The sequence below is a fragment of the Phoenix dactylifera genome, chromosome 11 (genome assembly GCF_051530095.1).
Source record: "Phoenix dactylifera cultivar Ajwa chromosome 11, Ajwa_hap1_PhDact_Kaust_v1.1, whole genome shotgun sequence".
NCBI classification, from domain to species: domain Eukaryota; kingdom Viridiplantae; phylum Streptophyta; class Magnoliopsida; order Arecales; family Arecaceae; genus Phoenix; species Phoenix dactylifera.
This window is the reverse complement of record NC_143200.1, coordinates 21780050-21803420: the sequence shown is the minus strand read 5'-3', so window position 1 is coordinate 21803420 and position 23371 is coordinate 21780050. Positions and strand designations below refer to the sequence as shown.

Genomic DNA, 23371 nt, shown 5'->3' with positions numbered 1-23371 from the left:
AAATTTGATCAAGCTTGACATTTTCTAGCCCAACCTCAATCCAGCCCAAAAACTTGTCGGGGCAGCCTACTAAACATGGATCAAACGGAGTAGGCCGTGGGTTGGGCCCAAACTGAACTATATTTCTCCTTCACCAAATCTGTATTGCTAAATACATTTGGGCTTTTCTTTTCTCCCTCTCTTTCATGTAGTACAGTATAACAAGAAAAAGAATAGTAATAATAAGAAGCTTACTCAATTATGCCCAAACAAAACCTCCTCACTACTGTATTGTATCTAATATTTGATCTAACCGAGCAAGTTAAATTCCATCCATAAATCATAATAGCAAATTTTTAGATTCACGGCGCATGCTAAAGAGTTGAAATCTATTTTCACATCTCTTGAGGAGCTTAATTCATCTCTACTGAACATATTACAATTCACAACCATCCTAGCTAGCCTAATGTTTGTGGGCAGCCATGCAGCTTGTGCCATGGTTGATGCTCTTCTTCATGGGAAGTACCCCTACTTTTTTTATTAAAAAAAACGTATCATCATAAAATCTAAGCCTAGAATATCTGTCAGCAAACGCAGACATTACAGCCCAGCAAGGGTACTGATGGGCCGAACCGTGGCCCGTGGGTTAGAGCTTGCACAGCCTTGGCCCGTATCAAAAGCTAGTTCTTAAATGTGGATCGGTTGGAGACTTCCGAGGGCCGTCTTCGATCGCAAGAAAGGGATAGGAGCGAGGGAGCGCCTCCTCCTCCCTTCGATTCCCCCCTCCTCTTAACTCCTTTATTTAATTTGCCTCTCAAGTCTCCGGCCAATCGGTACTCGACTTCGGTCGATAACGGGATGTTGGCTCAGCGGCTCAGGAGTTCCGGCCGCGCGATCTTTCGGACCGTGAGCCCGAAGGCTTGGGGCGGAGGTGGGAGCTCTATTTGGCAGACCGTAGGGCTCCCCAACCTCAAGAGGAAATCGTCGAACACCTGGTCGGCAGTCCAAGAGACCTACCTCTCCACCAAGGTTCCTCCCAACTCCAACCCACCACTTCTTTTCATTCCTCCTCCCACTTACTTTGTTCTTTTTGTTACGACGCGTGTTCTCGTGGGGTTTTTGTGGCCTACTTGTAGGAATTTCTGACTCTCAATCTTCGACTGGGAATATCTATATCATATATCTTTTTTTTTTATATATACATTAGAGTGTTTGGTGGACTCCGTGGCTGCTCAGCTTTTCATCATGCCTTCTTGTTTTTGTGATGATTGCGGGGTCCTTTGAGCTTTGGGTCGTTTGGTGGGTGGTTGCCGTCTACTTCTTGGACCTCCGCAACACTCCCGACTATTTTGTGAATGATTTGCTCACATAGTGCGTCCTGTTTTTCATCCTCGTAGCTTCTACTCCAATATTGGTCTTTTTCTAATGTTTAATTGGAAGCAGTTTGATTGTTCTTGTCCCGACAATTAAATTTGTTGCAGTTTCACCGATTGATCTTTTGATCTCTATTGTCAGTAATGGAATGTGTTTGAGATTGACTGTGTAGTAATTTTCCGTGCATATCTGATTTGAATGCATATATTGTTTTCCCTGTTGAACGTTGTAGCAAGTCTTTGAGAGTCACCGGGTGGTCTTCACAATTGGGACATCTTTAACATCTATTCTAACTGCTTGGGCAGGTTAGTTATCCTTGCATTGGTCTTGTACATTGCTTTTGATTTTGACTTTTGTTTTTCCTCTTGAGAATTTCTTTTTATGTTTAAATCGTAAACATTCCATTGAAGCAACATAACATGAAATATTGGGAGTTTTGTCTTCAGCAATATTTGCTTTGCAGGGTACTTGTGGCTGAAGCAAGTCACTGTAGTCGAATACTCTCTTTTATAGTTTTACTGCTGGAAATTAAACTCCTGCTTTGGTGCTTTGTTGTCCGTTAAACAACATACAATTCACCTTTTTTCTTTTTGTGTGTTTGTTTTCTGAGGTTGTCCATGATTCACTGAGTTGGTTGTTTGCTTAATCGTCCTTATTGTACTGGAGGTCATAGTTGTTGAGGCCCAAAGTTACCTATTCTTTTCCCAAAATAAGAAGATTTTGGATGCAGTATGATTGCACATATGGTAATATTGCTTATCTTACATTTCATTGGTTTAAAATTTTCCTCTTATGATTTTTTGCTACCTTAAAAACTGGAGTGGATTTTTTTTTTCTTCTTTTTTTGTGCGGATGCCTATGTACTAACTTAGGCTCAACCATGATGTGCATTAGCTTGACTTGCCCTGTTGCGGTTCCAGTATGCATTGTGTCTAGTGTTTATTGAGTGCAACAAGATTTAACTCGGGTCTTGAGTGGACTAAACTTGAGTTGGTTTGATTCAATGTGTCTTGGCCTAGTCTTGGTTTGAGTTGGACTTGCGATAGTTCATCTTAGTGAGCCAAGTCCATTGTGGATTTGCCATGTGCTTCTCATATTGGCAAGCCATCGCTTGAATGGTGATGAGGGGAAGGGGTCGGTGCACCTATCTCCTCCTTTTTCTCCAGCACCCATTTAAAATATGTATCAGAAAAACAGATAAGAACTTTTCCAAGCTTTCAACATTCTTAATGGGCACTAGAAAATAGAATATATTGCAGGATGAATTATTAGATAAAGCGGACTTGATAGAAATTAGAATTCCCATTTTACTTATGATGCAAGTTGAGAATATTTTCTTCACATTATTCTTCCTGTTGCAAGTTGAGAGGAAAGAGACAACTATCAATTGGAAACCATGCATAGGTGATTTGAAGACAAATAGCTGCATGGTGCATGGTTTTAGCTAATTCCTTAGGCCTTGTTTGGATGCCGGTTATGCAATGCTTATAGGTGGGCAAGCAGTTTAATCATCTAAAACAAGAGTCTAAAATAGTGTGTTAAACTTAATTGGTAAATGCTTCAAAAGGCAGCCTAACCCGGTTAACTTTATCTTATGGGGGAGGGTGAAATAAAGTTAAAACCACGGAGCTCTCTCTTGTCTCTCTTTGCTTTTTCACTTTGTTCTACAACTTATCTGACGAAGCTTTAGAATGTCAACCAAACAGTAATTCTAACCCACAGTTATTTGATAAGGGAGTGATTACCAATGGTTTAATCTATTTTACCCCCTGATTAAATATTCGGCATCCAAATGCAGTTTAGTGCGAACTCGTTCCATTTCGTCCTAACTATCATGTTTCTAGTGTGATACCAATTCCTGTAATGTAAATCACTGAAACTACCAGATCAAAAGTTTAAATTCTTTCTTTAAGCTATGCTCATCCAAGACTAGCTTGTCATTCATGGACATGATGAGAAATGATGATTCCATATTTGGCAACACAAGAACTTTTGAACATAATAACAAGATGTCACTCTTGTTGTTAACTTGCATTATGCCTATAGTTAAGGCTTAAGATGTTGCAGTTTATGTTGTATATTTTTTGGGCTCCGCATGGTATGTGTACTATGTCATACCTTGCTGGCTTGGCATGACTTGTAGGAGTGTGCAACCATGAGGTATCCTTTAACATGTTCTGCTTTCTTTAAAATTTTAGTTTACTTTCTGATGATGGAAATACATCTTCTAAACCTTTTTTATTTTTAAAATCACATCAAAACAATACAGATGCTTTTGTTATGGTTTGCGGTTATAATAGAGTTTTGGGACACACATGATACAATAGACAGATAACTTCAAGTGTCCACTAACAATTTTTGATAAAGCAAATCTTACACATCTTGGAAGTCAAATTTTATGATGAAACCACAAGTTTAGTAAGCTATGGCTTGACAATTCGGATAATATCAATTAATTAATATGACTCTTAACTTTTATTTCCAAGTTGTCTTAGGTATTAAAGATGCTACCAATTGATTGCTTCTCTCTCCTAGCGAAACTAGAAATTCCTTAATATTGGAACGTTTCACTTCTACCTCAAAGACGCCTTACAAATTTTTTCAATAATTGGTTTTCACCACTGCTTTATAAATTTTACAATGCATCATCATGACCAAAAACAGTCTTAATCACCACACCAGTACTATATGCATTTTGCATTGCATCAAGATGATCGATATTAGTCCTAATCAGTAATCACCACACTCACTACTGAACAAATGCTGAAATCTCCCTTTCATCCAATCCTATTTTCCTTTTCATAGTTGGTTGGAGTTAAAATGAAGATAGTTATGAGTAGAACTTTTTCTATGGTTTAGATGGTTGCTTGCATGGGGTGGGCTGGCCATTTGCTGGAATGACAATGCTGTGCCAAAAAATCTTATGCTGTGGAATGGGTTGCTACAAAGCGACCAAGGCTGCGTACTAGTACTGTCCCATCATTGAATGTGCATGCCAGAACAGATTGGCACTACGAACAATTGTTTGCACCAGCAAGAGTGACGTTGGTCCTCATGGGTTGGCGTTTTTCCATTTTTTGTCACATGCATAATTATTCGTCGTCGTGTTTTTAACATTTTAATATTTCAAATTTAATTTCAATTAGTTCATTTGAACCTATTCCTTTATAAGTGTATTGCCGAAAGGTATTAGTCAAAATGGAACCTGTTTACCAGTTTCTCTTATAGTAGGTCCTAGACTAAGCTAATCACGTGAGGGAATATTAGGTTGTGTTTGGTTCATGAATAAACCCTGAATAAATGTCAGATAAGGGATTTATTCAGCCAAGCACCAAATTTTTATTCACCTCTTATCAGCATAACTTTATTTTGGTCAACAGTTACATAACCACGTTAACCTGCATAAATCTATTCGGCTAGGAGGGGTTGAATAACTTTGTTCAATATTTGAGGTAGCTTTAATTTTCTCTGAATTGCAAAAAAGTTAGCGGTTATTCATTTATTTCAAGTTATCCAACCAAACATCATTTGCAGATATTCTGGTTTATCCAGAGTTTCCAACCAAACAGAATTGCAGATATATTCATATAAAAATAAAATAAATTTGAATTCAGAGGAATACAGAGAAGTAAAAGAACTTATTCTAATTGTCCATATCCACAAAGCAAACAGCCTTAAGGTATAACTTCTTCTAATAGTGTGACTTGTACTAAAGTTTAGCTATTGATGAGTGTTACGGGGGAAATAAGCCGCCATGCCCCACGTGACCGGCACGCGCGCCCAGGAAGACTACGGCTGCCCTTTGATCCAGCAATCCGACCCCGAGTCGGATATCCTCGGCTCCGCAGCCCGACCCCGAGTCGGCTGCCCTTTGATCCAGCGCTCCGACCCCAAGTCGGACGTCCTCGGCTCCGCAGCCCGACCCCGAGTCGGCTGCCCTTTGATCCAGCAATCCGACCCCGAGTCGGATATCCTCGGCTCCGCAGCCCGACCCCGAGTCGGCTGCCCCTTGATCCAGCGCTCCGACCCCGAGTCGGAGATCTCTTGATAACGACAGGCTATTCCCCAGAGGCACGCCGCGGCCTCCTGCTCCACTACTCCCTGCAACGGCTGTATCCGATGCTGCTCCACGATCTCCTGCATCAGCCGTACAAAGCGGAGCCCCACTATGCCCTGACGTGGCCGTACCCGGTGCTGCTCCACGACGCCCTATAACGGCCATGTCAGTGGCCACACCATCGTGCCCCACGATAACGAACCCCCCCTGAGAGACCTCCCAGCCAGGTATATATGCGGCTGGGGGGAGAAAAGGGGGGAGGTGAGCAATATCTCCCAGAGCACTCTCTTACTTGCGATTATCACCTCTCCTCCTCCTCCAATCTCCTCTGACTTGACCGTCGGAGGGCCATCACCACCCTGGTGGTGGTGCAAGGCTTGTTTGCAGGTTTCTTGGCGGAAGGTGGAGCGCAACCAACACCAACCAAGACAACTCAGACGGAACCCCGTTCACACCGCAGTGCCAATCGTTCACGGTTTGGACCACCAGCAACAGTTGGCGCTAGAGGAAGGGACCCGAATCTTAGAACGATCGTAATGGCACGGCGAGGTGGTCGTGGAGCTTCCAATGCTTCCGGTCGCGGAGCCTCTCGCGCCTCCGGCCGAGAGGCTGCTGCGTCCCCAACGCACTCTCAGCAGCACTCCACCGCCCCTTCTCCCATTCAGACGGTCGAAGCTGCCCAGTTCGACCAGCTAGCCCAGCAGGTTCGCACCCTCGCGGAGGCAGTGCAGAATCTGCAGGGCGTGATCTCTCGGGTGCCGCAACGGGCTCAGGAGCCGCTGCCCCCCGAGCACTCGCCTCTTCCTCACAACCCGCGCTCCTTCCTCTCCCATGGAGAGGAGCGCCGGCGCGAGGAGGATTCTCGAGTGCGGTCCATTCTGCCAGGACCTTCTCATCGGAGCTGTGCGGGGTACGAGAGGCGGACCCGGGCGCGTTCTCAGACACCCCAGTCCTCGAGGGGCCCGCACTCCAGTCGGTCCCCCTCGCGCCGCTCCTTGTCCCCCACCCACCGGTCGCGCTCCCTGGACCGGCGGGTGGACGATCTCCACAGACAACTCCAGGTCCTGAAGGGCCACTCCAAAGATCCCTTCGCTGACTTGGAGATCTCCTCCCAGCCGGCGCTTGCCTCGAGGATCCTGCGGACCCCGAACCCGCCGGGGTTCAAAATGCCGGCGATCGAACCCTACGACGGGGCGGCGGACCCGCGGGACCACGTGGAGAGTTTCAGGACTCTTATGCTCCTCCATGGAGCATCGGATCCGCTCCTCTGCAAGGCCTTCCCGGCGACCCTCCGTGGCCCGGCAAGGGCATGGTTCGCCGGCCTGGAGGCTAACTCCATCCAGTCCTTCGACCAGTTCACCCGCTTCTTCATCAGCCATTTCGCCGTCAGTAGCAGGCGGCGACTGGTCTCCGACTCCCTCTTTGATGTCCGGCAAAACGAGGGAGAAAGCCTGCGGGATTATCTCACCCGCTTCAACAAGGCTACACTGGAGGTCCGGAACCTGAGCCAGGAAGTGGCTCTCTCAGCCCTGAAGCGTGGCTTCCGGAAGGGCAGACTCACCTTCTCCCTGGACAAACGCCTGCCGCGGAGCTTCCCGGAGCTGTTATCTCGGGCAAACCAGTATGCAGACGCCGAGGAGGCAGCCTCCCACCGGAACAAGGAGGCCGCCGAGGCCCCTCTAAAGCCCGGGAAGAAAAGGCAAAAAGAGGCACCCCAGAGGAGGAGCTCGACGCCTCAACGCCGGCGCAGAAGCCCGTCACCAGCAAGGAACCACGGCGCCACACGCCCTCGTTCCCCGCACCGACGCTTCAACCGGTACACCCCACTCCTGGCCCCCCGGGCCCAGATCCTCATGGAGGTCAAGGGGCGGGAGGACCTCCCGGTCCCGAGGCAGATGAAGAAGATCCCTGGGAGGAGGCCTTCTCGGGCGTACTGTGAGTACCACCGAGACCACGGCCACGATACCGAAGACTGCTTCCAGCTTCGGGACGAGATCGAGGCTCTCATTCGCCGAGGGCGTCTCGGTCGATATGTAAACGACCGACGTCCCCCGGCAGACCCGCGTCCGGTCTACCCGGCCCCTCAGGAGCCTCGGGAGCAGAATCGACCCGTTGCGGGAGTGATCCACACCATCACTGGGGGCTGCTCTCGGCCCGTGAGGAACGCAGGGGGCTCGGCGGAAGCATCAGGAGTGGCCGTCGCGAAGAGGCAGCGGGTCGGAAATGTAATCACTTTTTGTGATGAAGATGTAAAGGGGGTTCAGACTCCCCACGATGACGCCATGGTGATCTCTCTCACTATGGCGAACTATGATGTAAGGCGTGTTCTTGTGGACAGTGGAAGCTCAGCTGATATTTTGTATTACGAGGCCTTCCAAAAGATGAGCTTGTCCCGACAATTGTTGCACAAAACATCCACCCCCCTCATAGGATTCACTGGAGACGCTATCTCGGCCGAAGGTGTCATTGAGCTGCCTGTGACTGCGGGCGTTGCACCCGCAGAAGCCACGGTGCGACTCGGGTTCTTGGTCGTCCGTGTCCCCTCGGCCTACAACGCTATCCTCGGACGACCCGGACTGAACGCCCTTCGCGCGGTGGTTTCTACCTACCATTTGCTCATGCGGTTCCCCACGGCGGCCGGGATTGGAGAGGTCCGAGGTGACCAACCAACCGCACGGCAGTGTTTCCTAGCAACTCTCAAAGGGAAGAAGCCCATGGAGGCCCTAAGCGTCGAGTCCCTTGACGCCAGAGACGAAGTGGCCTTGCGGCACGGGGAGCCGGCCGAGGGCGTAATCGAAGTTCCCCTCGAAGAAGGCCGCCCGGACCGCACGGTCCGGGTCGGTGCCAACCTCGACTTGGAAGCTCGGCTCCGGTTAGTGGAATTCCTCCGAGCCAATGCTGATGTGTTTGCCTGGTCGGCGGCCGATGTACCTGGGATCGACCCGGAGGTCATTTCTCACGCCCTCAACGTCGACCCGACCCACCGACCAGTAAAGCAAAAGAAGAGACACTGTGCTCCGGATCGGATCCGGGTGGTCGACCAGGAGGTAGACAAACTCTTGGAGGCAGGTTTCATAAGGGAAGTGAGCTACCCCGAGTGGCTGGCAAACGTCGTACTTGTCCGGAAGGCGAGCGGGAAGTGGAGGATGTGCGTCGACTACACCGACCTGAACAAGGCGTGCCCCAAGGATAGCTTTCCGCTTCCGCGAATAGACCAACTGGTCGACGCGACTTCCGGATATCAGCTGCTGTCTTTCATGGACGCCTTCTCCGGCTACAACCAAATAATGATGGCTCCACAGGACGAGGAGAAAACGGCCTTCATAACAGACAGGGGGCTGTACTGTTACAAGGTAATGCCCTTCGGTCTGAAGAACGCTGGTGCTACTTACCAGCGCCTCGTCAATAAAATCTTCAAGGAGCAGATCGGCCGGAACATGGAGGTGTACGTGGACGATATGCTGGTAAAGAGCCGCCATCCGGATCAGCACATTGCGGATCTGGAGGAGACCTTCGCCACCTTGCGGAAGTTTCGTATGAAGCTAAACCCAGCAAAGTGCGCCTTTGGTGCTTCGGCCGGGAGGTTCCTCGGCTTCATTGTCAACCAGCGGGGGATCGAGGCCAACCCGGACAAAATCAAGGCCATCCAAGATATGTCCCCTCCGACCAAAGTGAAGGAGGTTCAGGAGCTCGCTGGGAGGGTCGCCGCGCTCGGACGATTTGTGGCAAAATCGGCCGAACGCTGCCAACCGTTCTTCAAGGTGTTGAAGCGCCCGAAAGACTTCCTCTGGACGGCTGAATGTCAAGTGGCGTTCGACCAGCTCAAGGAGTACATGGCGTCTCCTCCCCTGCTGTCCAAGCCGCAAGAGGGGGAGATGCTCTACCTTTACCTGGCGGTCTCCCCAACCGCAGTCAGCGCAGTACTGGTTCGGGAAGAGGCAAAACTTCAGAAGCCCGTGTACTACACCAGCCGAGTCCTCCGGGGTGCCGAGACGCGGTACACGAAGGCTGAAAAGATCGCCTTCGCGCTGCTGACTGCGACTAGGAGGCTTCGCCCCTATTTCTAGGCTCATTCTGTCACCCTTTTGACCGATCAACCACTGCGGCAGATCCTCAGCAATCCTGAGAATGCGGGACGGCTGGTGAAGTGGGCAGTAGAACTTGGTGAGTTCGACATCCGCTACCAGCCCCGGCCCGCCATCAAGGCCCAGGTGCTCGCGGACTTTCTCGCTGAGTGCGCTGTGCAGGAGGCGGAACCTAGGCCGCCGGAAACACCCAGCCTCGATCTCCCGATCTGAACGCTCCACATTGACGGGTCGTCGAACCCTGAAGGTGGAGGGGCTGGGCTGGTCCTTACCAATCCCGATGGAGTGATAGCCGAGTATGCCTTGAGGTTCGGATTTCCAGTGACCAACAATGAGGCGGAGTACGAGGCCCTAGTCACGGGACTCAAACTCGCCAAGGAGCTCGGCATCCGGCGTCTGAAGGTCTTCACCGACTCCCAGCTGGTGGTCGGGCAGGTTCGAGGGGAGTTCGAGGCACGGAGCCCGACCATGCAGAGCTACGTCCGGAAGGTGCAAGCACTCATTCCCGACCTCGGCAGTATTGACATTCAGCAGGTCCCAAGGAGCGAAAATGCTAGGGCCGACAGGTTGTCCCGCTTGGTGGGCGCTGAGGCACACAACTTGTCAAGGGCGATATACCTGGAGACCCTAGATGCCCCGAGCATCGGCGAAGCTGAAGCGGTAATGGCAATTGATCCGGAACCATCTTGGATGGACCCGCTTGTAGCTTACCTCGCCGAAGGGATCCTCCCCGAAGATGAAGATCAAGCTCGGCGACTTGTTATGAAGTCCGCCCACTACGTACTCTACGAAGGGAGGCTGTACCGGACCTCGTTCACCGCCCCCCTCTTAAGGTGCCTCCGCCCTTCGGAAGCGGCTTACGCCCTCAGCGAAGTCCACGAAGGCATCTGCGGATCGCACCTGGGGGCTAGGTCCCTGGCACATAAGATCATGAGGCAAGGCTACTATTGGCCGACCTTATTGGAAGACTCAAAGGATCACGTACGGAAATGCGACGCCTGCCAGCGCCACGCCAACATCCAGAGAGTCCCCTCTGTTCCCTTGGCGCCAATCACCGCCCCCTGGCCCTTTGCACAGTGGGGAATGGATATCCTCGGACCATTCCCCATCGCTTCGGCCCAGCGGAAATTTTTGATTGTCGCCATCGACTACTTCACCAAGTGGGTGGAGGCAGAGCCACTGGCCACCATCACGGAGGCGCAAGTCCGGAAGTTCGTAAAGAAGAACATCATTGTCCGATTTGGGGTACCTCGGGTCCTCATCTCGGATAACGGTCGACAGTTTGATAACAAGCATTTCCGAGACTTCTGCGAGGAGTTCGGGATCGAACATCGGTTCACGTCCGTGTCGCATCCCCAAACCAACGGCGAGGCCGAGGTCACAAATCGGACAATCCTCCAAGGTATCAAAGCGCGGATCGGACGGACGGGGCAAGCTTGGGTCGAGGAACTCGAGAATGTCCTTTGGGCGTATCGGACCACGCATCGGACTCCTACCGGGGAAACGCCTTTCAGCCTAACCTATGGCACGGAAGCCGTTGTCCCCGTAGAGCTCGGACTTCCCTCACCTCGGGTAGCCGCACACCGACCCGAGGCCAACTCGGAGCAACTCCGAGGGAACCTGGATCTCTTGGAAGAAGCAAGGGAAATGGCGCAGGTTCGGATGGCAATGTATCAGCGGAGGGTGGCCCGATATTACAACTCCAAAGTCCGACCGAAGCTTTTCAGAATTGGAGATCTGGTGCTGAGGCGAGCTAAGGCATCTCAACCTACGGAAGGTGGGAAGCTAGCGCCGAATTGGGAAGGCCCGTATAAAGTTCGTTGGGTAAACCGACCTGGCTCCTACCAGTTGGAAGCCCTAGATGGCCGAGAAATTCCAAGGGGCTGGAATTCCGCTAACCTGCGGATGTATTACCAGTAGAACAACAAGGCCAGAAAGACAATTTGAAAAGGTGCAACACTTTTTATTTCAATAATTTCTGGTTACAATGGCGTGCTCGTGTGATTACAAGGAATTCCCAGAGGGGAATTAGGGAGTAAAGAAAGCAAAGAAGAGGTGGAGAATCCGTGGAGCTGAGGACCGAGGATCCCAAACCCTCAACCCAAAGCAGCTGCAATCCCACCGGAAGTGGGTGCTTCTAACCGGAGGCGCCATCCAGCACCTCACCAAAAAGACGAGGAGCCGCCGCAGAAGAAGCTCCCGCTGCCCCCAGGGGAACGCCGCCTCCAAAGGATATTCCCATCCTCCCCAGTGGTAGGAAAGAGAAGGAATACGAGGGGGAAGAGCATATGGAGGCGCGGTCCCGGACTGAGCGTCTGGTGCAGAGCTCAATCGGGAGGCTGAACTTTAAGGAGGGGAGATGTGATCCCGGATGAAACGCCTAGAACGGAGTTCCGCCGGGAAGACCCTCCTTGTTGATCCCAGATGAAACGGCTAGTTGGCTGAGGTCGCAAGGGGAGCGTCTCCCCTTTCCTTCAACAGGAGTCTCTCAGTCATATGCCAAGGAGGAGGTCCGCGATCCATGGCAACCTGAACAGCTCCGGCTTGGCAAACTCCATCGTACCTGCACCTGTATTTATAGCCAAACTGCGGCCCCCTGGTCGTTCCGATGCGGGTGGCTCCAATAAATGCAGGCGCATTGAAACCGGAGCCGTTCCGGCTCCCGAGGCGTATCTCCCCGCGATTTCCTAAGCGTCATTCTCCTTAAACCGCATTCTTTGTGCAGGACAATCCGGGTGTCATGTACCCCTAGGTCCACATATCTCCGCTCGCGCCCAGGCCGTATCCTCCTCGAAGAACCCGCGTATCGCGGCCGCTCAACTAACACTCCTCGCAAGCAGCAGCTGGCGATCCGATTTCCCAGGTAACGCATTAATTAGCGATTAATGCCCTTCTCGTGTTCCCCCAGGCAACGCTTAGAGAAAAGGAGAAACATGATCGCGGCTGGCCACGGAGAAACCCCATCGGGCAGCGAGCGACAAGCGCACGACCAGCGAGCGGAATTTCCCGAGGCTCGGCCCTCGGATGCCCGGCTAGCCCGATGATCATCCCGGGAGCAGACTAGCCGGAAGCCCCGACCGGTCGCCTCGGCTTGCGCCAGCCTTGGCCGACCAACGAGTGGAATGTCCCGAGGCTCGGCCCTCGGATGCCTGGCTAGCCCGATGATCATCCCGGGAGCAGACTAGCCGGAAGCCCCGACCGGTCGCCTCGGCTTGCGCCAGCCTTGGCCGACCAACGAGTGGAATGTCCCGAGGCTCGGCCCTCGGATGCCTGGCTAGCCCGATGATCATCCCGGGAGCAGACTAGTCGGAAGCCCCGACCGGTCGCCTCGGCTTGCGCCAGCCTTGGCCGACCAACGAGTGGAATGTCCCGAGGCTCGGCCCTCGGATGCCTGGCTAGCCCGATGATCATCCCGGGAGCAGACTAGCCGGAAGCCCCGACCGGTCGCCTCGGCTTGCGCCAGCCTTGGCCGACCAACGAGCGGAATTTCCTGAGGCTTGACAACCCTCGGATGCCAGGCTAACCCGACGATCATCCCGGGAGCAGACTAGCCTGAAGCCCCGACCGGTCGCCTCGGCTTGCGCCAGCCTTGGCCGACCAACGAGCGGAATTTCCTGAGGCTTGACAACCCTCGGATGCCAGGCTAACCCGACGATCATCCCGGGAGCAGACTAGCCTGAAGCCCCGACCGGTCGCCTCGGCTTGCGCCAGCCTTGGCCGACCAACGAGCGGAATTTCCTGAGGCTTGACGGCCCTCGGATGCCAGGCTAACCCGACGATCATCCCGGGAGCAGACTAGCCTGAAGCCCCGACCGGTCGCCTCGGCTTGCGCCAGCCTTGGCCGACCAACGAGCGGAATTTCCTGAGGCTTGACAACCCTCGGATGCCAGGCTAACCCGACGATCATCCCGGGAGCAGACTAGCCTGAAGCCCCGACCGGTCGCCTCGGCTTGCGCCAGCCTTGGCCGACCAACGAGCGGAATTTCCTGAGGCTTGACGGCCCTCGGATGCCAGGCTAACCCGACGATCATCCCGGGAGCAGACTAGCCTGAAGCCCCGACCGGTCGCCTCGGCTCGCGCCAGCCTTAGCCGACCAACGAGTGGAAGGTCCCGAGGCTCGGCCCTCGGATGCCAGGCTAACCCGATGACCATCCCGGGAGCAGACTAGCCTGAAGCCCCGACCAGTTGCCTCGGCATGCGCCAGCCTTGGTCGACCAACGAGTGGAATTTCCTGAGGCCTAACCCTCGGATGCCCGGCTTAGCGCCGGAAGAATTTCCTGAGGCCCAACCCTCGGATGCCTGGCTTAGCGCCGGAAGAATTTCCTGAGGCCCAACCCTCGGATGCCTGGCTTAGCGCCGGAAGAATTTCCTGAGGCCTAACCCTCGGATGCCTGGCTTAGCGCCGGAAGAGTTTCCTGAGGCCTAACCCTCGGATGCCTGGCTTAGCGCCGGAAGAATTTCCTGAGGCCTAACCCTCGGATGCCTGGCTTAGCGCCGGAAGAGTTTCCTGAGGCCTAACCCTCGGATGCCTGGCTTAGCGCCGGAAGAATTTCCTGAGGCCTAACCCTCGGATGCCTGGCTTAGCGCCGGAAGAATTTTCTGAGGCCCAACCCTCGGATGCCTGGCTTAGCGCCGGAAGAGTTTCCTGAGGCCTAACCCTCGGATGCCTGGCCTAGCGCCGGAAGAATTTCGGGAGCCAGGAGTCAGCAAGACGCTACCGAGAGTTAAAAGAAAAAGAAGGACGAAGGCGAGATGAAGAAACATTCAACTTGCATTAATTTTCATTGTTTCAGGGCCGAGGCCCATACAATTTGGCAAAACGCCGGTATACAAAAAAAAAGAAGACAACGAAAGGTACAAGAGGTCAGCTTGGAGGAACTCCCGGGTCGGGAACGTCGGGCTCGTCCGCAGGAGGTAGGGAAGCAGCAGGAGAACCAACAGGCAATGGCGCCGGAGAGGAGTCGAGAAGGGAGATCTCGCTCAGGTCAACTTCGGGGTACTTAGCCGACACCCTTGCCAGGCCCTCCTCGAAGCCTAAGATAAAGGCTTCGGCCCCCGCGTCCGACGCGTCACGGACAACCTCGTCGGACTGACGATAGGTCTGTACTGCCTCCGACATATCATGAGCGAACTCGGCGGACTGGCGATAAGCCTCTACCGCCTGACGCCCGATTTCCGCACTCCTCTCGGCCAGCGCCGCCTCTGCCTGCTCCATAATCTGGGCTTTCGCCTCCAAGACCTTCGCCACAATCCGGCCTTCCGCCTCGGTGGAGACCCTCAGCAGCTCAGCCCGAGCCTCCTTGTGCTTCGCTTCGGCAGCAATGCGAGCAGCCTCAGCCTCCATCAGGCGCGAATGAAGCTCCTGATCGCTCGCGCGGGACTTCTCCAAGGCCGACTCCAATTCGCCCAGCTTAGCTTCAAGAGACCGGGTTCGGTTGCGGGCGTTGTCGGCTGACCGCTGGGCCTTCTCCCACCTCTCCCGGTAGTCGGCAGCCTTCCGGGACTGCTTCTCGGCCCGCTCATCCGCCTTCTTGACCTCGCCCTCGAGACCCGAAGCAACCTTGAGCTGCTCCTGAGCCTCCAACAGTTGCTTCTCGAGGGCAGCAAAGCCGAGTGCCCGCTCTTCGGCCTCCCGGAGCCTCGCCTCGAAGTCCCCGGTCGTCCTGCCTGCCACAGCCTGGCCTCCCTTTTCCACTGCTTTCAGCCGGTCCTCGGCCTTCGCCAGAAGCCCCGCCTGTTCCTTGTAGCACTCCTCCAGACGGATCATGTACTGGGCGAGCTAAGAAATAGGAAAAATAAGGGAGTCAGGCGGAGAACAACAGAGCCAATAAATGGTGAAAAGCGGCCAGAAGAACACTCACCGACATGAGACAGACACAGCTGGCAGCCCCAACGTCAGAGACCTCCAACTCCCGGACCCGCCGACGGTCCTTCTCCAGCAGCACTGTTTCGATGAGATTTCGGGCGCCATCGGTAGTGAAGGCAGACCCCGATTTCTCCCCAGAGCCGGACGGTGGTTCTGCAGCCTTACCCCTATCCATCGCCTGGGGAAGAGTCCGGCCGATCGCGCTCGGGGCGGGGGTCACCCCAGGAATTGATAGGGTCCCGCTCGGTCGGGGTCTCGGCGCGTCCCTCCTCGAGTCATCAGGAGCCTCCTTGACAAGGCCGCATCCTCGCCGCGCTGCGAAGCACCACCACCCTTTGTCCTGGGGGTGGCCGCTCAGGCTGTAGAACTCCCAAAAAACATTCAGGGTGGCGGGGATCTCGTGCATACGGCAGAGAACCTGGAAGACCGTCAGGGCCCGCCACGAGTTCGGCACCAGTTGCGTCGGTGCCACTCTTAAACCCCGTAGCACCTGCATGACCAAGTCCGAAGGGGGAAAGCGGAACCCGGCCTGGAGAATGCCCTCATTGATGGCGATCTTCCCTGGAGGAGGATGGGACATCCTCTCCTCAGGCCCCGGGAGCGTGGCGTTGCAGGCCTCGGGAAGGTGGTACCGAGCCACGAGTCTGTCTAAGTCTGTGGCGACCAGCTCCGACTTAATTTGGTCTGCTCTCACTTCGCCCATTCCTAATGGCCAACCTACGGTCAGGACGGGGACAGGAAGGGGGGAGATACCGGAGCGACTGGAGTACACTAGTATAAGAGGGGAAAGTATGGAGAGCCCTAAGTAGAAGAATGGGGAAAACTCACCGGAAAAGAGGTAAGAACGGCTCCGAGAGCGCCAAAGGAGAAACAAGTGAACAGTCCGACGGCAGCAACAGCTGCGCAAAGGGGAAACTTGAAAATATCTGTAAAGAAGAAGACGGACGGGGAAAGGCCCCCGATTAAATAGGCGGAAAGGCAAGTGACGCCTCGATGACGCCAGAGGACGCCTGGCTGCCGAAGGGTCGCTCGCGCCCCAAAGGCGAATCGACACCATTAAGGAAGGATGTCCGCCGAAATCCTCAGACTGCCAGGTCAGCAATAACCGCCATACGCCATAAAAAGGGCGGGGAGCTCGAAGCGCGCGCGCCTCTCCGAGGAACGGCGGCAATCCCGAAACATCACTCCCTTCACCTGTTCCCCTTCTGGTTCCAGGCTCGGAAGTGGGGGGCTACTGTTACGGGGGAAATAAGCCGCCATGCCCCACGTGACCGGCACGCGCGCCCAGGAAGACTACGGCTGCCCTTTGATCCAGCAATCCGACCCCGAGTCGGATATCCTCGGCTCCGCAGCCCGACCCCGAGTCGGCTGCCCTTTGATCCAGCGCTCCGACCCCAAGTCGGACGTCCTCGGCTCCGCAGCCCGACCCCGAGTCGGCTGCCCTTTGATCCAGCAATCCGACCCCGAGTCGGATATCCTCGGCTCCGCAGCCCGACCCCGAGTCGGCTGCCCCTTGATCCAGCGCTCCGACCCCGAGTCGGAGATCTCTTGATAACGACAGGCTATTCCCCAGAGGCACGCCGCGGCCTCCTGCTCCACTACTCCCTGCAACGGCTGTATCCGATGCTGCTCCACGATCTCCTGCATCAGCCGTACAAAGCGGAGCCCCACTATGCCCTGACGTGGCCGTACCCGGTGCTGCTCCACGACGCCCTATAACGGCCATGTCAGTGGCCACACCATCGTGCCCCACGATAACGAACCCCCCCTGAGAGACCCCCCAGCCAGGTATATATGCGGCTGGGGGGAGAAAAGGGGGGAGGTGAGCAATATCTCCCAGAGCACTCTCTTACTTGCGATTATCACCTCTCCTCCTCCTCCAATCTCCTCTGACTTGACCGTCGGAGGGCCATCACCACCCTGGTAGTGGTGCAAGGCTTGTTTGCAGGTTTCTTGGCGGAAGGTGGAGCGCAACCAACACCAACCAAGACAACTCAGACGGAACCCTGTTCACACCGCAGTGCCAATCGTTCACGATTTGGACCACCAGCAACAATGAGCATTACTTTGTACCTTAAATTATAATTATATTAATATTTGTATTGCAAGTAGACAATCATCATTGAACTCTTAGACACACTTATACAAGCTAAATTATTTCTAAAAAAAAGAATTAGAAGTGCATAGGCTTTTGGTGGAATATATTCAGCCTCTACTTTAATGAGAAGCTAGGCATGCTTGACCTAGTCAAAAGACCTTTTTCTTGTGCTTAGGATTTCTGCATAAATGCTAGCCACAATCTTAAATCAGTATTTTGGACTTAAGATTGTTTAGCTTTCATTCGGTTCTCAAAGTTTGATGAATATTACTTCAATTTTTGTAGGTTTTGTGAAGAATATATAAAACATTAGAAATATCTTGTATCAACCTTACAACTTCTTGTGTTACAGGTTGATACTCTACTTGGTTTTACCACAGTGCAAGGGGGTCTTGTTTATTGTAGTCTAGGCTTTATAGGAGGCTAAACCCGTGTCTCCATCTTAATGCAAGTTGTCTAACTTCAAAAAGTCACATTGTACACACTATTTGATAGTGATCCTAGACACACTTTTTCTGCTTCTTTGTGCTTATTGAGAAGTATATATATCCATCTTTCCTACTTTGTAATATAAATTATATTATTTTGTGAGGCTCGTCGGTTGAATATGCCTATTGACAACATTTAATATTCTAAACCTGAAATTTGTTTCTAATTGTGAGATAATTTACAGGTTATTCTTTACGTCAGTATCATCAATCAAAAATTGAGAAAAGGCTAGGATCAATTGAACAAGCTGTAAGTGCTTATTTGATAGTTGCTCGAGTATTAGTCATCAGTTTTTTTGTTATTCTTGTAAAATTAATAGAATTCTATGATAACATATCATTTAAATGGTTTCATGATTCTTAGATGAACCGAAATAGTTATGTGGTTATGAATAATTTTAATCTTTGGGAAATAGCTAATTTGCATAACATCTAATTATTATACATCAAACTATAAAACTAGTGCAATAGAAACAATTTTTTGACAGTTACGAGGTAGCAATGTTATTAACTCTGGCCCTAATAACGGAGAGGATACACTCAACTGTCTTCAAGAATACAAACATAGAAGCAGGAGACATGAAAGGAGGATTAATAGAAGAGCTTATTCAAGACATTTTTAGGTTATGTAGTACTTCGAAATGATGTAATGTTAGATAATTATAAGCAGATCTAATTATTACATTCTGTTAGGTAGTGTATTAGATATTATATTCTAATCAGATGACCAATAAATAAATGTATTTAAAATTGCAGACTAAGTCTCATAATGTATTGCTAGATCATTGTTAAGCAGTTAAGCAGATCAGACGGCTGCCAGTAATGTTTAACTGAATGGTTGAAAAGCTGTGCAGTTTAATCGTCGCTTAATACTTAATATTTACAGCTTAAACAGTTAAGCACCACTATAGCTGTTTAACTATTTGAGAGTTAAAGCAGCCATTGTTTGATGACCTTGCTGATTGCGAATTTTGGTGGTCTAAGAACACAAAGGAATGTCCAAGGGCTATACAAATGTTTATATTGATCGTCTCTCAACTATGTTCCTTCTCACACTTTTTGACCAAACTATCATATAGATCACACCTAGCAACAGTTTTTTTGCCTCTTCTTCATGCACCACAAAGCCTATTATGTTTGCTGTTGCTTAATGCAGGGCCTTCTCTCACTAATCTTGTTTTAGTTATCTTCATTTTAGTCTGTGAAATGCCCCTAGGAGTGGTTTAAATTCTTTATATCCTGCTATTCACTTCATTTCTTAAAAAAATAAATTTTAAGTTCTACTTCAAGGATTATAAAATTTTTGAACCTTCTTACCTCAAAACTCTTTATGAAACCTCAAATCTTAATCTGAAGCAATAAATTGACCTATCTCCTGTCCTTGTCTATTTCTGCAAAATATATTACTTGACACCATCAAACTATGCTTCACAATGGGAAATCATGAAGGCAGCAAGTTAATTGGATCTTCCATCTGAATGATGACCTCGTAAGGATAAATGACATTGTAATCTGCATTTGCCACCGCTCTCACCTTTTTGTTTTTGCTCTTAAAAGTTATTCCACCATATATATCTTTACATTCAATTTCTGTTATTGAGAAATATGGAAGTCCTGACATCATTATTGATTGCATTGTTATAGCTAGTATCTTCCTTCTACATCATGAACATAGCTTCTGAATTGATGTATGATGACTTAGCAGGACTAAGTACTGCTTGTTATCTATGTTTTTGTTTTCTGGCACTAGAACCATGAATGTTATACTATTTTTCATCTCTTTCCTTTTTCTTATCCTTGCCAGGTTCCAAGTTTTGGGTTACATATTATACATAATTTCCCTGGGCTAATAATTTAATAAATTACTGTTGATGTTAAAATGGATGATAATAAAATAATTATAACTGTTGATTATAATGGATATTGATTATTTTGTTAATAGGCTCAGTGTTTTATTAAGATTTTTACCATCCAAATATAGTTTTTCTCATCTAATAACACATCGTGTAGAACCAGTTAAATAATCTTTGGGTACTCTTAAACATCTACTTGTTTTTTTTTCCTTTATCTATAAATTTATCTGTTATAATGATCATATAATGCATTTGGTTTGTTTTGTTGCACATGGGTTCCATATACTTTAAAGTGATGGTGAATTTGTAAATGTGCATGTGAACTATGTTTGTTGTGTTAATTCAGGTGCATTGTCCAGCTCAGAATCTTAAAGTTGAAATTCATATTATGCTGCTTCTTTTCCCCATGTTTCTCCCTTTTTCAGAAAGGTGTAGTTGGAATGCCTGAATAAACTTTTATCAGGGATCGTTTGGACACCCAGATACATAATTCATGAATACTATCCGCTGGGGTGGAAGAAGTGTTGAGAATTGTTGAGAAGTAATTATGTAGAAAAGAAGTTTCCACTAATTGTAGGGGGCTATGGATAACTTATTCCTAAAATTCTAGAAAATAGAAACAGATGAAAAGGTGATTTATCTTGTGCCTACAAAATCGGGCTAATGGAATCTAAAACCATCAAATTCATCAATCCTCTCCAACATTGTCTTTTTTCTCCTACAAGCCTTTCCCACCCAGTACATTATATTAGCAGACTATGCATTTGTGCATCCAGACAGGCCCTTAACTTTTTTTGGTTATTGTTGGAAGCTTTGTCTAGAATTAAGATTTCGTGATCTAAGTTTTATGGTTTTTGGTTTGATATGCAGTTGAAAAATAATTACGAAGTTGAGCATCAAGAGATTAAAAAAATTGTTAGCTCTGGAAATGCCAGCACTGCAGTTTGTATTGCTACAGCTTGGACTTCTCTGGTTATTGGGTTTGTTCCTAATCCTATCTGTTTCTTTTTAGGCTATTATTGTTGCTGGGCCATTGATCAATCAGTTTTATGATATGATGTTGGGAACAGGCAAAGCATGCAATACAAAATGAAAATCATTTCTGTCAGTGAAATAGTTACCTGTTGTAATGTTTATTTCTGTCAGCAATTATAAGAAAATGTTTTGGGATAAGCTCCTATTTTCTATAAAGCATTGTGGTTGTGAAGAGTAAATCAGTGTCTGCACGATCTGACGCATGTAGATGGGATATGGCATGCTGATTCATAGTTTTTGCATAGAATGATTTTCTTATGTCTTGTCGCCATTCTGATGCAGCTATGGTCTGGGTTGGCGCGGCGGAGCATGGTACACCAATAGAAAATTCCGGAGGGAGCAGCTCAAATTGATGGGTCAAATAAAGCCGCAAAAATGGCAATTCCTGAGAAGACCATTTGTAAGATTCGGGAGAACCCGACCAGTCCATAGAATTCAAACGTCCCCTCCAGTGGCCAATGCTGGCTCACTTGCTCCTCAGCAATTGCACAAATCTCAGTAACCTGTTACAGCAGCTGCAATTTTGGTTCACTGTAGATATTTCTAAGGAGAAGACAGACAGTTACTTAGACAACCATATAGCTCTCTAAATTTGAGGGATTTTAGTTTGGATCGTATAGCATGTGGGGTGCTGCCACCCGGTGGAATGATGGGTAAATGGTTGCTGGTATTAAGGAGATTTAGGTCGTTCTTTGCTTGTTTTACTTCCAGCTCTGTTTCATTTGCCTTGAGCAACTACTGAGAAGCAAGATTTTAGAGCTCAGTTTAAGAAATTCATTAAAACTTTACCCATTATTAGAATGTTTTTCAATGCAGTCTTCTAAAAGCATTATCATCTGTGATTAATGATTGTAAGAGTTGTTTGCATCAGGTTGCTTATGTTCGAGATAAAATCGAACTAGAATAAAAAGGTTAAGAGGCATTTGCCAAGAAGAGAGTACAGTTCTCTGTCAAGGAGCAAGTATTCACCAAGATGATACTTATTTGTGCATTATGATATGGTTCATGTAGGGTCCGGAAAAATATATGGAACATAATTCTAAGCTTTTATTGTTTAGTTGATGAGCTATGAGTTGCCTGGATAGCCTCCTATCCTTCCAGCAAGTGCACTAACATCAGGTCCTGCACTGCTGAGTGTTTGCTTGGATGGTATGATTCCATGCTGTTTGTGCAAGGAGCAGGATTCGATTTGGGTCAAAATTGGCCCTTGAGAGTGGGGTGAGCATATGGAAGAAGGGTGGGGATTAGCCCCTCCTAATCTCAAAAAAAATAGTTTTATAATTTTTTTTTATGAACTTGCAGTATTTTTGTAGCCTTCGTTCATAATGTGGATCGTCTTGGTGATAATGTAGTTTTGAGTCCGGAAGGGTGGTGCCATCTTACTTTTCTTGACGTACTGACAATAACGGAAACTTTTTAATTATTTAAAATTGAATTTTTATTGTTTGATTCATTCTTCGAACTATTGTAGAACAACTTCATAACTCCCGGACTATCGGCGATTAAAGGTGTTGCGGGGACGGACGTTTTGGCCGGAGCCTCACGCAACAGTTAGCCCACATTAAGCTACAGAGAAAGAGGACTGCGTTCCTCCCGAGGTATTGTCCGCTTTGGGCGCTCCGGCCCGCGCGTCCAGCGCAGACGGGGGGAGACTGGTGCCCTCACGGTTTTGTCCCACAAAAGGGCCCTCAAGAGGAAAGGATTTCCACCCCCCATTTAAGGCACAGAACTTTTCCGCTACTAGCCCTCCCCCCCCCCCCCCCCCCCCCCCCCCCCCCCCCCCCCCCCCCAACAAAAGGCTTTATGATTTTGACATGAGTAATGCCCAATTAACTCATGAGTACAAACTAACGGTACCATATATTGTTTGTTGTAGGAACATATTATTTGTTGAGACTTTCCAATAATTTCTTTTGCATAAATGTAAAAATAGTTAGGAATTTTACATATCGTATACGTTTATCTTTCGATCTGTCCTAATGTTTTCAAGATTTTTGATGTATTCTCTAGAATGCTTTCCCTTAGTTGAATTATTTTCATGCCAGAGCTCAAGAATATGATTCTTAGTAGAAGAAAAATTTGTCAATCGTAGTATTGACACTGACATAGATTGAAGAAAGAAACTTATAGCAATAGTACTTTGGGAGAGGTTTAATATGCTTCTCACGGTGGAGTATTTGGTAGTTGTGTATTGTACTTGTAACACCCAACCTTGCTAATAAAGAATTGAGCCTAGTTTAATCGACTCGCCTAATGTAAGAGTTGGAGATGAAGAAAAAAAAAGTTGGAGTAAGAGATGACAAAAAGAGAGAGAGAGAGTCTTATTGATTTGGAGTAGGAGATCGGAAAAAAAAAGAATAGAGCTCTGTTCAACTTAGAGTAAGAGATAGAAAAAATAAAGGATAAATCTTGTTTGACTTGCACTTGGAGACGGACTCCTCCATCTTGATTTGCTACGAGAGCTAGAGAATCTAGCCTCTAATGGCTATTTAAAAACTCTTATACCCACTTTCACGTCATTGTCGTTAAGTTTTGC

At 49.3% G+C, this 23371-nt stretch overlaps 1 protein-coding gene across 1 annotated transcript; it reads left to right on the top strand.

Moving 5' to 3' along the window:
- The first annotated feature begins 696 nt into the window (after positions 1–696).
- LOC103714087 (triacylglycerol lipase-like protein) lies at positions 697–21681 on the top strand. Its single transcript, XM_008801224.5, has 5 exons — positions 697–1008; positions 1586–1658; positions 18133–18197; positions 20671–20780; positions 21118–21681. Exons 1-5 carry the CDS (start codon positions 838–840, stop codon positions 21335–21337), a joined length of 639 nt encoding a protein of 212 aa, XP_008799446.1. The 5' UTR covers positions 697–837; the 3' UTR covers positions 21338–21681.
- Positions 21682–23371: the final 1690 nt, after the last annotated feature.